The sequence below is a fragment of the Eschrichtius robustus genome, chromosome 7, assembly GCF_028021215.1.
Source record: "Eschrichtius robustus isolate mEscRob2 chromosome 7, mEscRob2.pri, whole genome shotgun sequence".
NCBI lineage: Eukaryota > Metazoa > Chordata > Mammalia > Artiodactyla > Eschrichtiidae > Eschrichtius > Eschrichtius robustus.
This window is the reverse complement of record NC_090830.1, coordinates 134,300,944-134,318,052: the sequence shown is the minus strand read 5'-3', so window position 1 is coordinate 134,318,052 and position 17,109 is coordinate 134,300,944. Positions and strand designations below refer to the sequence as shown.

Here is a 17,109-nt window from a genome sequence, read left to right as displayed (position 1 = left end):
TTTCAAGCACGTTAATGCAAGGTTTTCTGTTATTCTAAATGCCTACTGAGCCATGCTTCAAGATGCTGTCTGACCAGATCACCTGCCTGCAAAGGAAACCACTCTGTTCCACCTTGCACAAGTGGTTCTCAAGCCCGGGGTTGAAGGCGCGGTCCGTCGTGCAAAGACAGGGGTGCAAAGGGAGACCACCTCCCACCTCCTGCTCCCCCATCCCCCCAGGACAGGACTCCTCCCACCACCCGCCAACCTCCAAACCCCCTCAGCCAACACCTGAAAACAACCAAAACTGGCTAAAATAAAATTTCTTTCAAGCCTGGAATCACTTAAGTAGAAACAGAAATGAGGAGAAAAGACAGAATGCAGGGCACTATGACAGGTCATTCTAACTCGATTTATCATTTACTCTTTCTTCTAAGATTTCACACCGCCAGGAGGAAGCCCCCTCTTGCAGCTAACCTAAACCCCTCTAATTCCTCCTCCTTTCTCTCTGTCTAAGGTGGAGAAGTGCCCTTGAAGGGACTACAGACCATTATCCAGGTGCCCTCTGGCTTTAATCTCCAGGGAAATAACACCAATTCTTTCAGCCTTTTCCACGGGAACTACCTTCAAATCGGAGAATCAATTTAATGAATCTCCTCCAAGTGCTTTCCAAGCACGCCTCTCTATAGACTTCAGGTCAGAACTAGACAAACCCTAAAAATGGCAAGCACAGACAACGTCCACTTGAGGCAGCCCCGGAGACAGAAAAATCACAAGTACTATTTCTCGCTTTACAAAAGAATTCATTCCTACTGTGTGTGGTTTGTGTATTTTGAAGACAGCAACTTCCCATGAGGAATTTGAAACTACTGTATTTTGAAAATGTGAATAGCCACTAGAATAAATCAATTATGTAAAGAAACATGCATGCTCAGATTGGAATTGTAATTCTGAGTGTCCTACATGATAAGGCAATCAGGGATCACATGTAAAATCTTCTACTCGCAAGACCGTAAACTTTAACCCAGGTTTCTTGAGACTACAAAATTGCCCTTCACTAGAGCAGCGACTAAACAGATGTTTCATTATTATTAAATAATCAATTCCTGTTTGTGCTGAATTTATACACTGAATTATGAAGATAATTATTACAAACATACATTTTCCATATTCTATCTGGTTAAGTACTTTGCCCCATACTTACGGCTGAAAGGGAATGAAATGCTGTTTGTCTTCATCATCTACTTTTCCATTTATTATATCTGTTACATCCATCACTGGGGACAAGAAAAGAACACAGGTGGTTTTGTTTAAATGCTATCATCATAGAAAACAAACGAACAAAAGAACATCAGAATGTCCTCTGACCAACAACAAGCATAAACTGGTGGAATTTTTTTACATTCAAGTTTAAAGTATTTCCATGTTTGAAAGACCAATTAAGTTATCTGAAAACACCAGCCCAAATGGGGTTGGGGCTTAAACAGCAGAGTTCTACTTAATAAATTCCTTGGTCTATTATCCAACTGGCACTGACTGAGTTGCATTTTCCAGTAGAACCTTGTGTGGTGATGAAATGTTCTATCCCAAGGGGCATCTAAAATGTGGCCAGTGGAATGGAGGAACTGAATTTTTACTCTGATTTCATTTTTATGCCAATTTTAGCCACATGTGGCAGGGCGACCATACTGGACAGCACTGTTCTGGAGCCTCACATCGGCCACTGCACGGCCCCAATAAGGAAACAGTACATAAAGTGGCTACGGTTTACCCACCCCGTGCTGGCATCTGTGGACACCATTTCAAGAAACACTGGACAGCTTAATCCCCACACTCACCTACTGTATGGCTGAGGAAACTAGGCTCAAAGACCTGAATGAATTTGCCCAAAATCTGGTAGCTGGAACATCACCGATGCCCAGCTCAGACCAACACAGCGAGAAACCCCAAGAACAGCCCTAGGGGCACTGGACACGTGCTCTGTCTCTGCTCAGCTACCACAACTGACTGCAGGTAAGTGAGCAACACGCCTCATTTATTTCCTTCTGCACAATCCCCTCTTTAACAACATACAATCATATATTAAAAATGGGGACAATTTCCATTTCTACCACCTCCCTCCACCCAAAAAAGGGGGAAGGGGTTTGCAGGACCAGAACAGAAACATCCCACCTACTGTTAAGATGCTCATATGGCCAAGACCACATCTTTACCACCAGTGCTGAACCAACAAATAGAGCTCATTTTTCAGCCCAAGTCCAATCAGCCTTTGGTATTTGCAGCAGCAGCTCAGACAACTGGCTCCATATGGGTCAGAACAAGTGAGTCTGAACCCAGGAGACTACCTCCTACAGCCCAGGCCGCAGTGAGCAGCCTTCCTGTGTCCGCAGACCTCTCTCCTCTGGGACTCATCCCACCAGCTGACTTATGAGTCTCTCTGATAATCCAGCTCCCTTGTCAAAGCCCCGTCTCTAGCCCTGGACACATCCAGGAGCCCAGCAACGACTGGCAGGAAGGCAGCATGTGAGCAAGAAACACAACCTAGGTCTGAGCACCAGTAAGTTGACAGCAGCCTTAGCTCTGCTACTTCCTGGGAGTGACAGCCCCTTTGGGCCCCCAGCCCAGTCTCAGAGGGAAAGGCGTTGAAATCGCCCATCACCACGTCTTTCCCTCACTGGTCTTCAGCACACAGGCCCTGGCGAAGGAAGTTCTCGCTGTGATTGGGACTTTGGGCATCAAAGGTCCCCGTTGCCCAGGGAAGAAATGGAGGACTTGGGGGTGTCACCCCCAAACTAACAGCCCAAGCGTTTCAGTGTTCAGGTACGAGGGTCCATCTTAAGAAAGCCCAGAGTCCACTACTGGGCAGATACCCTGAGAAAACCATAATTCAAAAAAGAGACATGTACCCCAATGTTCACTGCAGCACTGTTTACACTAGTCAGGACATGGAAGCAACCACAGTATCCATCGACAGAGGAATGGATAAAGAAGATGTGGCACATATATACAATGGAATATTACTCAGACATAAAAGGGAACGAAATTGAGTTATTTGCAGTGAGGTGGATGGACCTAGAGTCTGTCGTACAGAGTGAAGTCAGTCAGAAAGACAAAAACAAATACCATATGCTAACACGTATATATGGAATCTAAAAAAAAAAAAGGTTCCGAAGAACCTAGGGGCAGGACAGTAATAAAGATGTAGACATAGAGAATGGACTTGAGGACACGGGGGTTGGGAGCAGGGGGGAAGCTGGGGCGAAGTGAGAGTGACATCGACATACATACACTACCAAATGTAAAACAGATAGCTAGTGGGAAGCAGCCGCATAGCACAGGGAGATCAGCTCAGTGCTCTGTGACCACCTAGAGGGGTGGGATAGGGAGGGTGGGAGGGAGATGCAAGAGGGAGGGGATATGGGGACATATGTATGCATATGGCTGATTCACTTTGTTGTACAACAGAAACTAACACAGTATTGTGAAGCAATTATACTCCAATAAAAATCTATTAAAAAAAAAAAAAAAAGAAAGCCAAGAGTCCAGCTGTATATGGTCACCAAGGGCGTGTGACAGAGGAGGACCTAAACGGCCCAGAAACATGACATCACACGATGCAGGGGGTAGACGGAAGGTGGCGTCAGGATGCTGGTGATGGAGGAGGGACAGCACAGGTAGAAAGCCAAGAAGGCAGGGATGAGAAGCAGGCTGGAGGGGCGGCGGGCCGGGCGGGCTGGAGTGACGCCTCCCTACAGCCTGCTCCTAGCAACTGGGCACCAAGCATCCAGGTGGCCAAGACGCACAGCATCCGCTTCTAGGGGTTCATCCTCTCCCAACAGTCAGAAGAGATGCAAAGATCCAAGTTCAAGGATGTGCACTGCCCACCTGGGCAAGAATATGTTTTAATAGCTCCCCAGACTGTGTATATGATTGTATAACTGCAAATGAGAAATACACTTAGTGCTGAGAATCGTTGCCTTAAAAGATTTACCTTTTGTGCCCAAAATGTACATGGCCACATCGCACGATGAAATGTCCTCCCTCCGTCTCGGAGCAGATAGGAGTAGGAAGTTGGGAAATACAGAAGCAGAATGCTCAGGTCCTTACGTAGTATCTGTAGAAACTCACCAGCTCAACAGCTCAGGAAAGCCAGCCCTCTGGGATGAACGTGGACCGTAAGAGATCGCTTGCCCCCTCCCTACCTCACCCCACGGCTCACTTTTGCTCTGAACCTAAAACTGCTCTAAAAATAAAATCTATTCAAAAGGGGCCAAAACAAAATGAAACGAAACTAAGCCCTGAGTTTCCTGATAGCCCAGGTAAAGTGTCCTTCCATCTCCGCTCATACAAGAAATCCAGCGACGTATCAGAAATGAAGAATTTCTCACATACCTATTGATGTAAATCCCAAGAATCACAAAAAGGACAGGAAGAAATACAGGGCTGGGTAATGAAACTCCACTGCAGCCATCAAATCGTGAGAGAAAATCACTTCCCAAACCGTGAAAAACGAGAGTGACACTGAAAGAGGTCAACTAATTAGGACGTCCTGGGGACACTTTCCTCTCCCCTCCACAGAAGTAACTCAGCACTCCCTTTACTTGTGCCGTCACCAAAAACAAAACAAAACAGAGCACACGTCCGCAGGATAAAAGGTCCCTATGTGAAAAGAACTCTGTCCTCTCCGGGCTTTCTGCTCCTACCTTTTCATCCCTTTGACCATTCTGCGTAAATTCATTCCTAAATCAATCAGTCACCAAGTCCAGAAACCCTGCAACCCTCCAGTGACCGGTTTCCCTCCAGGTTGAGCATGTGGGTCAGGGTCTCCTCCAGGAGACAGGATCCACTTTCACACCAAATATATAATTTGCACCTGAAGCTTGTGGAGCAAAGACCCTGAGCTGCATGTGGACCTGAACCCATGCAGAGAAGAACGAATAGACTTTTTTTTTTTCCTCTCCAACAGGAAAGCTTATAAATCAAGCAGCCCACTGCCCAATATTCAATGGCAGCTCATATTCACAGCAAAGGTGATGATCTTGAAACTCTTAAGAAAAAGGAAAGAAATGGATTACCGGCCACCCCGAAAGGCCGCCGCAAGCCGGAGGTCAGCTTCCTTGTGTTATTGTCTCTCAGTTCCATGCGACCCACTCGAACAATCTGACACACAAAACTGATTTTCTCCCTTTTCAGGTCTTTGCTTCCGAGATCCTAGAAATATTAATTTCCGTAAGTTATTTTGGAGAACCATTACTCAGTGCAGGTTCAATTGAAACAGACAGTAGAAAGATGGATTGCGACTCTTTTCTCCAACCAGTTTTTAGCATTTTAATAAGTCATTCACAAGACAAAAAGGAGCTGAATCACAGAAGTCAATTAGCATTAAATGAATTTAAGATCCAAGTTTAAGAGACATACTCAATGTAATGGAGTACACATCTTTGTTGTGGGGATTCTAAGGGTAGCTAGAGACCCAGAAGATTCCTGGGCAGTTATGTTATTATAGTAAATTAACAAGTATTAAAGGCATCCCAAGGACCCATGCTCTAGTGTGGTGAGAAGTCAGACGGCGGTCATTAAAAATAATCATTAGAATGGTGGGCAATTCAAATGAACATCTTTGGTTGCACTTACAGTGAAAACAGCTCGCAAATTATGTAACCTGTCTATATCTTTAGGCAATCCTGAACTTGACCAGCGAACCAGGTAGTTTTCACTTGAAAAAAAGAAATAAAAGCACATTAATTTCCCAAATAGAACAGGGTACCAAATGTACATCCACACTGACTTTTAATGAATACCACGGAGGTCCACTATGCAGACAACTAAATGGGTTCAGAAATATCAACCACATCAGATACAGCTGCTCTGCCATTAACATGTAAGCAATTTCCATACAGGATAGTACGCAAGGACGGCCTATACAAAATCCTTGAGGTTTTAATTTTGGATATCCAGGGTTATAATTCCAAAGGAACTATATGCAAATGGCATTTCAAAGTTTGTATTACTTTTTTAACCACTTTTTTAAATTGAAGTATAGTTAATTTACAATGTTGTGTTAGTTTCAGGTGCACAGCCCAGTGATTCAGTTATATACATATGTATTCTTCTTCATATTCTCTTCCGTTATAGGTTATTACAAGACACTGAATATAGTTCCCTGTGCTATACAGTAGGTCGTTGTTGTTTATTTTACACAGTTGTGTGTATATGTTAAAAGTTTATTATGAAAAGCATATTTGTTCATTTGGAACAATTATAGTCTCACATTCACCATTCATTCATTTATAGTATAAAGTAAAACTGCCTGATTATTTCAGAGCCTGACACAAACCAAATATGACCTAAAAATACATACTGAATCCTACAACAAGAAGAAATAAAGTCCTTATCAGAAGTGGCAATGAAATTTGTTCTGTTTTCTGTCATATACTAAGTTTTAAAATTTTCAATAATACGAGTGAAGATTCTAGACTTTTAAAACACACACATACACACACACACACACACACAGTTTAAACCATACTTTTTCCCTCTGGACAAAGAGAAAGTTATACTGAGGAACAAAAACAAGAACTGAGAAAGAGAGCACGTGAGAAAGGACAGACATGGCAGAGATGGGATTTACAATATTTTATTGAACAAACATTTTTTGAGAGACTTTCCATAGCAGGCACCGTTCTAGACACTGTATCCCAGCCAACCATCTTGGAGAAATAACAGTAGGTCAAAAGTCCAGAAATGACATTCACAGAGAACCAAAGCTCGAAAAAGCAAGATTAAGACAAGAGCAATATATTGGGTGGGGCTGGGGGGGGTGGTCAACAAACAAAACATCCTCTAAAGACAACATAGGAAGCATGACTTCAATCTGTAGTTGCCAGGTCCTTATAGCATTACAAGACTACAGCTTTACCATCAAATATCCACGTACGCGCAGGAAAGCTGACCCTGACGCAGAGTTCAGCTACCCGGGGGAAGTCTGGCCAGCTGATCACCCCTAGGGCTCCCTGCAAGAGCAAGACTTTGTGGGGGGGTCCTGAGGCCATCTTCCCAACAGTAACCAAAGAGGAAAGACAGCAGCCAGGGAATGTCACTGACCTGATGAACTTGGACTCCACAGGGTCATACAGAGACATGAGCACTTCAGCATCTTCTCCGATTTTACACACCACGTTTTTGAGGTTGACAAACAAGGCCAGAGAAGGGGTGGCAGCAAACTTGGCTTGCCTGTTAATGTCTATGTTCTGCTTCTGAGACTGTCAGTGGAAATAAAACAATGCAACAGAAAGTCGACAAGAGCAACACTCCTGGCTACCGCTTGCTTTGTTCATTCCCTACAGAACAGAAAACCATGTGAAAGTAGCTGCAATAACACAGCAGAGCCCTTCACGCAGTGTCTTCCTTGTCCTCACCTGACACTCTCATCACAGGCACGCATCCAACTGAAAATAACAGCGCCCTGTGCGATGGTCCCAGTCCCACAGCAGCTTACACTGAGTATTTTCTTCAGATACAAAACATTTAGGGGCCCAGTCAATGAATCAGAATGGAGACTACATGTGGAGCTGCTTGTTTACTTTTTGGTTCTCCCATTAGATCAAACCCTCCGAGGACATCTCTGTTATTCATCATTATGGCCTCAGTGACCTGGCACAGAGTAGGTGCTCAACAGTTGCTGAATGGATGGATGGCTCCATCAGGCAATCGAGTTCTCAGTATCAACTACATACAAGATACCATTAAAGGCCATGGAAGATGAAAAAGATCAATAAGATACGTGTTCCCTGCCCTCACTGAGCTTATTTTTTTTAATTAATTCTTATTGGAGTATAGTTGCTTCACAATGTTGTGTTAGTTTCTACTGTACAGCAAAATGAATCAGCCTTACAGATACATATATCCCCACTTTTTTGGATTTCCTTCCCACTTAGGTCACCACAGTGCATTAAGTAGAGTTCCCTGTGCTCTACAGTATGTTCTCATTAGTTGTCTATTTTATACGTAGTATCTATAGTGTATTGTGTCAATCCCAATCTCCCAGTTCTTCCCACCCCCCGTTCCCCCTCGGTATCCATACATTTGTTCTCTACATCTGTGTCTCTATTTCTGCTTTGCAAATAAGATCATTGAGCTTAGGTATGTCACTCTCCTACTCCTATCAAAGAGGAAACACAGAATCGAGTATTGTTTCCCATGAGCTAAGACCACAAAGCCAATGTCATTAAAATCCTGCCCCCTGAGCTGAAGCACCCCCCTCAAGGGATGAAATGCTTTCAGGTCATCAGCAGCATGTTTTGACGCTGGGCTCCATTCCACCCCTTGTTGTATGAAATATACTGTGTAGCTGTGCCTTTTCAGGTCCTTTTCAGTGCACACGATGGGCATCACTGGTGATGTTTTACTAATGTAGTAAACTGCTGCTGAGAAAATGTGCTCCATATGTAAATGGCATATTACAGAGAAGTGAACTTACCTTTTCTTCTTGTAATCTTTCCTCCACTTGTTTAGAAGCTACTTCGTGAGCTCTGAAAAGACTAATCGTGCTAGTTAGTTCTGGATCCAGAATGTTCCCATCTTCATCTCTCACGACCAAGTCCAAATCAAGGATCCTAGAACAACAAGAATTCAGAACTTCACAACCCAAGGGCTTTGAATTCTCTAACAAACTTCAGTCCCAGCAACTGAGCAGAAAGCATCACGGAAAGTCGGGGTCATCCACACAACATTAGGAAACACAGTTCTGCAAGGTCACTGCCTTTAACTTAAAATGTATACCCTTGGAGTTAAAAAAAAAAAAAAAAAAAAAACTTATTCAGTTTTTACTTCCATTGCCATAGTGGCTTTGTCTTACAGATCTACAAAGTCCAAATGAAAGGTATGTTGCTAATTACCACGTGAACCGTATGGACAGTTTAAAGCACACACATGCCATGTATATACTGCGGCGTATGTGTGTATATAAATTTGCGTGTGTACGTGTACGTATATACAGTCACGTGCCCACCAGTATGCCCAAATATATACAGCTGGTGGCTGGGGAGAGGTGAGAGGGAGGAAAAGCTGGAGCAGAGGCACACCCACCGCTCCATTTCCTCACCACTGTCTCTGGCAGGTTCCACTGCACTACTTTCCTTCTACCTAGAGTCAGTTCTAATCCCTTAATTAGACCAACAGAAGATTTTCGATAAAGACGTTCTACTGTTTCGACATAGAACATATGGAAGTCATCCACAGTAATGTTAAGCAACTTTCTGGCCAGATGGCTAAATGGAGTAGCCAACTTAAAACACAGGCAGCATCTGACTAATAAACCTGTCCGTCTATATCTGGAAATGTTTTTTGGCAATGTTCTCTCCATTTCCCCAAATCCAAGGAAATAGTTGGGTGATTTTTACCACAATGTTTATTTAAAGAATAAACAAAGGCAATTATATAAAGAAAGAAACCAAGAGCTGTGCTACGGTGGTGTGTTCTGGTGTCCTTTTAATAAGACATGAGGGTCTTAACCACAGATGCCTTATACTTTGCCTTTGGGATTTTTCCTCCTCCTCTTAACAAGTCTATAGAAGCAGGACACTTTTATTTTTTTTAACCATACAACAAAGGAAAACATCTTTTGAAATGAAGATAAATTTCAATTAGAGAATATGTTTAACAGTTACAAGTTGAAGAGGAAAGTTGACTTGGCAGTAAAACTTCCATTTAGATGAACTAATCTCTGACTTCTCCGAAGGTCACACATCTTAAAGCTACGCGTGAATGAGCCTGATAACGTGTCAAGCAGGTTTAGTTCTGTGGGTTGTGCTGGACCACTGCACTATTTGTGGAAGGCAACCACAAAAACCTCATTTTGTCCTGTTAATATATCTACTGAGCAAACTCACTGATGGTGAAACAAGACCAACTGGGCCTCTTGGCAGCAAGAGGGTCAACAGGCTTTTAAACAAATAGAGGCTTTTCCCTTTGCATGAAAAGAACCTTAGTGGTTGTAATGATTCTGACGGGTTTCAAGAGGTACAGGAAATAAACCTTTTATGCTCTTATTAGCTGTCTTTGTAACAAGATTCACCAATTTGGTAAAGCCCCTCCCTCTTAAATATTACTGCTCGTCCCCTGGGAGGAGCCAGTGCTGGTGTGGGTGGAGTCAATGCTAATGAAGTGGGATCCATTCTGATGTGGGTGGGGTCAATGCTAATGAAGTGGGATCCCTTCTGATGTGGGCAGAGCAAATGCTAATGAAGTGGGATCCGTTCTGATGTGGGCAGGGCCAGGGCTGGCATGGGCAGGGTCACTGCTGTTTAGGGTGGGTAGGGGTTCCTGTTCTGGTGTGGGCAGCGCCAGTGTTGGTGTGGGCAGAACTACAAAGCATCTGGCTTTGGGAGGACTCGCCAGAAGGTCCTGCAGGCCACACAGAATCAGGCTCCCTGAGAAGCAGAGGCTCTGGCCGTGCTCCAGCCTGCTGTGTACATCCTGCCATGTACCTCAGGCCTGCCAGTACAGATGGTCAGACCATTTCACAAAGGAGGAAACCTAGGCTCAGAGAAACATCTAAAAGACCCCCGGGCCTGGATTCTGAGCCGGAACCCTCTCATGGCAGAGCCCATGCTCCTTCCAGAATGCCACGTGGGAACTGCCACAGGAAGCAGTCTCTCAGGGATCTTCACACCAACCACTCCATGCACTGTTCTCAGCAGCTGGTGTTCCGGTGGTTCTGAATCCAGACTGAGCCTCCATGTGAAGGTACACTGCAGCAGAGCAAGGGGCTCTAACACCATTAGAAACTAAATCCGTGGAAGCCCAAAGCACCCCCGGGGGGGGGGGGTACCCCCTGAAATTACATGCAAAATTGTGTGTGTGTGTATGTGTATGTGTTATGTATGTGCATTTTCCTAGAGAGATGGTCCATGACCTTAATCACATTCTCAAATGTCTCCCAGAAACCATTTTAAAATCCAACTTTCAACACAGTGATTTTATTTTCTACTATTTTGTTTTCTGAAGAAGGAACTAAAAAGATACGCACAGAGTATTGGGCTTTAGAGGAGTTACGGAGTAGATCTGAGTTCCTTGGGCAAAAACCTATCTTGTTAAGGACTGCATTTCCTATCAAAGTAGTAAATTACGTTTGGAAATACTTCCTTTCTTAACTAGATTGTTCCATGACATAATGTATTTTAGCTTCCCGTGGCCAAATTAAGCAGGTGGTTTCTGGACATAAGTTCAAAATATGATACTCCAAGAGAAAATAAAATCAAAGCTCCAAAAGTTTGGTTTTTTAGGCAGGTGGTCTTGAAATGGGTTTCACTGCAGCAATATCTAATATCCTATACCCAGAAATCTCTGGCTTTCTGGGGGAAAAAAAATTAAAAAGCCTTCTCCTGTAGCCTTTTCTAATCCAAACATTACATCTTACTAATAATGCAGCTTTTAAAACCTTTTCACGCTTGAAAGCCTGAATTACCAGAAAACAAAACTGTTATCATTCTGATTTTACAAAACACTTTTTTAGTTTTTCCAGGGTTCCCTTCAGCTGAATGGAGCTATTTTCTGAGCTTTATGTCCTAATGTGTAAAATGAGGAGGTCGGACTAAACCAGGAGTTTCCCAATCTCCTGTCCATCACAGTGCAAGTCTGTTTTTAAAGACTGGGATTTCTAGCCAGCATTCCAGACATCAGCAATCAGGATCTTAAGGAGTGGTTCCCAGGATTCTATATTTTGAAAGCTTTCCAAGTGATTCTGATATAGACCAGCATGTGGGGGGGTCCTGTGACCAGATACTTTTTAAGGCTTCTTGCAGCTCTGACATTATATGAACAGTCAAATAGCTTTCCGGTAGAAAAGGGCGTGGCCTCATTCTGGTTACAGGACCTGGGAGAACTGGGATGCCTGTGCATGAGAAATGCACGCCCACACTAGAACACGCATCTCTGTGGGAGAGTGAGTGCACCACTGTTAAAGGCATTCAAGCAGAGCTGGGCGGCGCCCTGCTGTAAATGGGAACTTTTGCGTGACACATGCTCCTGTAAAACAATTATGTGTTGTTTATATTGAAAATGCAAATTTAGCTGGCTGTATTTTTTTTCCAACAAAAGGTCTCACATATTTATTATTAAGCCAAAGCACTAGTGCAGAAAAACTGACACAAAAATAAAACACATCCGGCTGTTCAGATAGTAGTGATGGTCTCAGAGAGATATGGTAAGATGGAAGTGATCTGGACCCAGCATAAATGTGTGCCACCTCATGCGACGCTCCTTATAGACCCAGCTTGGTTCTTCTCCAATGTCTTCTCTTGGAATTGTACCTGATTTTATTACCAGTTTTCATTCGAATCCACTGGGGAATAGGACAATTCTCCTTTTGTTCCTTGGCCAGGAATCGCTTGATCCTGAAAGTCTTGTGAGAAGACATGGCAAGGAGCAAATTCAACCACACATAGGATGACGGAGAAGAGAAGAGACCAGCTGGCTGTATTTTTGTTCATCAAATCTGGCGTCCCTACACTGGTGACAAGTTTTAAGGTGCCCTTCGATGCCCCTTCCAACTTTCAGAACACAGGATTGCACAGAAAGAAACCTGGTGCTTGTTACTACACAAAGTACCCCCATGTCTGGACTCAAGGTCAAATACTGTCAGCAGAAAGGAAAAGTTCCGCATCAGGGGAATCACTGTGCGGTCCCCTCTGGAAGAGTGACAATGACAGGTTACCCCAGGCCCATCTTCTTGAAAAGAATACTTTTCAACAATGACTCGGAAAACTCCTGATCTTCAGGATCCGAGAGAACATAGCTCATCCTTTTAAAAATGAAACCCGTGCCATTATTTTGATGTTAGAAATTTTGTTTTATCGTAACATAGGATTATATTCTCCTCAAGGTTTATGCGGATGCTATTATATTGGATAATTTAAGCATGAAATCATCTTTCAAATAAACAAACCTGTTTCCATAATCAATTTTGGCAGTGACTTTCTTCTTCAGTTCTTTGAGCTCATCCTGTGGCAGAGTTCCAGAAAGAATTTGAGATCGCCACTCAATAAGGTCGTAGATCATGTGCCGAACGTTTCGAAACATCTCCCTGTTATCTTGCTAGACGAGGGGGGAAAATCCAAGTGTTAAGTTCTTGATTTAAAAGAGCATTGTGGATTTCTCTTTTTCTCAAATAGACATGTCTGTGCTTTATATGATGGTGTTCAATTAATTTCAAATTAAAGATGTTTTTAGCATGGAACTGAACACGTTAGATAGAATTTGGTTCCCATCACACACGAAAAGATTAAAAGAATAAAAGACAATGCACGATCTTGCATATTCCAGCCAACCAGAGTGGACCAGGGCAGGATCTGGACATGGAGCCTCAAAGCCAGCACGGGAGCTTCTAGAATCTGGCCCATGAATGGGCAACCCTTGTAGCTCCCTGAGGAAGTGCCCAGCCTACAGATCTTGCCTACTGAGACTTCAGAATACCTTCTCCCCCAAAAATTCTCAGCACACAGAGAAACTCAACCCTGAGGCCTGCCTGTCAGCTGAGCTACAAGAGAATGTGGCTCTGGGCTCTTCTGGTGACTGTGGTGCATTTGGCATGTGCAGAGAGGCTTCTGCAAAAGGCAAAATCTGAATCTACAAGCTCTCGGTGCGTTTACGCCAAAAGGGAAGCACAAACAAGATACAAAATTCATACCTCTTATCACTTTTCTACATATTCCAAGGGGTTTGATGGCACAAAGAAAAGCAACAGTTTTGCAACAGCAAGAGTACAATTCATCAAGAGGGACTTCCCTGGTGGCACAGTGGTTAAGAATCCACCTGCCAAGGCAGGGGACACGGGTTCGAGCCCTGGTCCGGGAAGATCCCACATGCCGCGGAGCAACTAAGCCCGTGCGCCACAACTACTGAGCCTGCGCTCTAGAGCCCGCGAGCCACAGCTACTGAAGCCCGCGCCCCTGGAGCCTGCACTCCGCAACAAGAGAAGCCACCGCAATGAGAAGCCCGCGCACCGCAAAGAGTACAATTCATCAAGAAAATGTGGAATTACCCAAAGGAAAAAGAATCCTGTGGTTATTTCCATGAAAAAAAATCTAGGTGAAACCTAACTTGATAAAATTCTACATGGCATGGTGCCTATAAAAAATTAAAATGTGGTCATTGCTACATTTTAGAATAACTTCTCCTCTACATAGCTGCATCTCTCACCCCCACTATTTCTATATTTGACATCCTTTCTAGGAATTTCTAAGATCCCCACCACTTACCCATCCTATCATGCCCTAACAGATTATCTTCCATCCCATGAGCTTTTTTCCTTAGTATCATCCTAATCTTAATTTCTTTCTATTTTTTTTTTTTTTGACCACGCCACAAGGCTTGCAGAATCTTAGTTCCCCAACCAGGGATCGAACCCGGGCCCACAGCAGTGAAAGCACTGAGTCCTAACCAACCACTGGACGACCAAGGAATTCCCATAATCTGAATTTCTTAAATGAAAACTAAATAATCAAAATCAATGGTTTATTCTAAAATTGTTTGTTTCCATCTTATTAATTCTCCTTGTCCAGTTTTATAAAGCATTACCAAATATCTAAAATCCTTAATATTTTCCTAACTTGTCTACAGCCACAGAGCAGAGCGGAAAAAAAATATTTATGAGCTATATATATATAATATATATATAAAATAAGCACTGTTGTTTAGCTTTGCACAAATCTAGCAATGTAAATCCCTAAGAGGCAAATGTAAATGTTTTAAAAGGAAACCAAGGTGATAGTTAGGAATGCCTGTTCCGGGGTCGCACGGCTAAAACCGTGTCCACTAACGTATTTGTCAGTATCAACTCCTGTTTGTTTTGCTGCTGCATTTTTGTTTAAAAATTGCTAACATGAAACACCGACTCCAAAATTGCTCAGATTTACACAAAACATTCACGGCTAACTTTACGCTTTTAGGTTTTTGAGAACATTTGATGAACAATTACTGCAACTGCTTATTACTGTGCATTTATAGGAAACCACTGTATAATCAAGAGCAACAAGGCTGCCTGGAGAGCAGCTGTGGGACACTGGGAAGTTTTCTGTTCCCGAGAAATTGAAGCACGGCCTTCCCTCCAGAGTCCAGGCTTTGTGCTGACAACATTAGCAGATGAGAAATCAAGACTCTGAAGAGAAATACAGGCTTAACCAAAGGTATTCTTCTGCAAATATGAATTTATGTGCAAAGAAATGCCCCGGGGAATACGAAATGGAAGATGTCAGGGCTCCAAACTCGCCGCATTAATAAGGCTTCTTCCGTCATCAGGAGAACTGGACATCGCACACGAAGCCAGAAAGTAAACTATTTCCCTCCCTGTGCAACAGACACGCTTAGGTCTAGAAGACTATGTCATTTTTCTCAAATGAAAGAGGCATTATCTACATGCAAACAATGTCAAAGATAGTCATCCCTCTCTACTGCATCCATAAAGAAGCATCTACGACAGTTTAGAAGCAGATTTTCGCTTTCATACTCACATACAAACTTTGAGGGAACCCCAGCGCAGGTTGCCTCAGCCTGTCTTCCAAAGCCTGCAAGCAGCCCATTTCCCTTTCCAACACAAGGAAAGGTGAAACCCATGCCCCCTTCCTTGACAGCCACTTCCCTGCAGTGAGCACGGCTACACTCCAACACAAAGCAGGTGGAAGGGCACGTGGTCCCTGAGGGTGGGCAGAATACTGGGCCAGGCTGCTAAGTATGACCCGCTCCCACAAGCTCTGCTTTTGAGGTTCCCGGAAAAAGGAAAACCATCCTGTTGGTTCAGCAGGGTCCAAAAAGACCATTCTCTATTGCTAAGCTCCGATTCAAAATCCCATTTTCTCACCACGTAGAGCTGCCTCCAGATGGTGGACCACTCTCTCAGTGTTGTGGTGACTTCCTGTATGAGCGGGAGGTCGCCTGGGATGACCGTTTCATGTTGCCTGGGAAGGATGGAGGAAAGGACAGAGACGGTCATGGCTTCGTTAAACCAGGGGTACCTTGTAAATTCCAAATCTAGGCCACAGTGTGCAATATTTAAGCAAATGGAGAGACAGTATACAAATAAGACTGTGCCCACAAAGGAATACATACATCTCTAAGAATGACAAGTAATTTCTGTACAGAGTCTGAGAATGCTGGTACATCATCTTCCGTGTAAGCCATCTACCTCATATGTCAAGGTAACATGAAGGAGGCAAGTAACATCCCATCAGAACATCAACGTCTGAGAAGTGGAAAGTATATTCATCATATGTGTACCCATCTATTTTATAGATGCCATAAATTACCACCAGTCTGCGTGGCATTAAAATGCAGGTTTGGGATAAGACGATTTTTTACATTTCCATCAAGCCTAAAACTCATTATATGATAACATACATGAAGCAGTTATCCTTGCGAAATATGAGCGAGGTTACAGCTTTCAAGTGTCCACAGGTGCCCTGATCCCCAAATTCTGATTATCCTCTTTCCCTTTTCTCTCCACCCCAGAAGGTTAACCCTTGACTTATTCTTGGCTCATGATCTATCAATATTTGTGCACTGGTTTTTATTAGATCAACCATTGTTTTCTGGTCATGTGCTCTGCGTCAGGCATTGCGCTAAGTAGGACTCATAATATTGATATTTGGGACCGGGTCAGAGACTGAATTTGGTGGCTTGTGAAGTTAGACCACCTGGGCCTACAGGTCCTGAGCAGACAAGACTCCCATCAACATGAAGTGTCCAGGGGGCACTGAAATAGGTCCCACCTACCTATCTTCAACTGCCTGGAGCCCAGACCCATGGGCAGGACCCTGACTGCAGCTCACAATCGGGGTTCAGGGCTGCCAGACCTGTGGGCAGGACCCTGACTGCAGCTCACAATCGGGGTTCAGGGCTGCCAGACCTGTGGGCAGGACCCTGACTGCAGCTCACAATCGGGGTTCAGGGCTGCGATGACTCACTGATGGGGGGGTGCTCCCCAAGGAAGAAACACTGGAGTTCCTGAGAGAGGGCCAGTCCCTCCAGAGAGGTCTGGCCACGTGCACCAGCGGGAGTAGCAGGGACCAGCGGGAGTAGCCCGCGGAGGGCTGCCTGCGGGACCACCCCACACAAAAGCGCTGTTAGGGATTACCC

At 43.9% G+C, this 17,109-nt stretch overlaps 2 protein-coding genes across 3 annotated transcripts in view; both read right to left on the bottom strand.

Moving 5' to 3' along the window:
• The window catches only part of DOCK1 (dedicator of cytokinesis 1), a 525,198-nt gene that overhangs the window by 441,741 nt on the left and 66,348 nt on the right, over positions 1 to 17,109 (bottom strand). For both annotated transcript variants that reach the window (XM_068548757.1, XM_068548758.1), the window contains exons 5-11: positions 15,836 to 15,932; positions 12,926 to 13,074; positions 8,459 to 8,594; positions 7,084 to 7,241; positions 5,614 to 5,695; positions 5,055 to 5,190; positions 1,184 to 1,256 (exon numbers count right to left, since the gene is read on the bottom strand). In XM_068548757.1, the coding sequence (XP_068404858.1) occupies positions 1,184 to 1,256; positions 5,055 to 5,190; positions 5,614 to 5,695; positions 7,084 to 7,241; positions 8,459 to 8,594; positions 12,926 to 13,074; positions 15,836 to 15,932 (831 nt within the window). The remainder of the gene's footprint in view (positions 1 to 1,183; positions 1,257 to 5,054; positions 5,191 to 5,613; positions 5,696 to 7,083; positions 7,242 to 8,458; positions 8,595 to 12,925; positions 13,075 to 15,835; positions 15,933 to 17,109) is intronic.
• LOC137767823 (large ribosomal subunit protein eL39-like) lies at positions 12,236 to 12,397 on the bottom strand. The gene has a single exon (XM_068549081.1). The coding sequence runs from the start codon at positions 12,395 to 12,397 to the stop codon at positions 12,242 to 12,244; it is 156 nt and encodes a 51-aa protein (XP_068405182.1). The 3' UTR covers positions 12,236 to 12,241.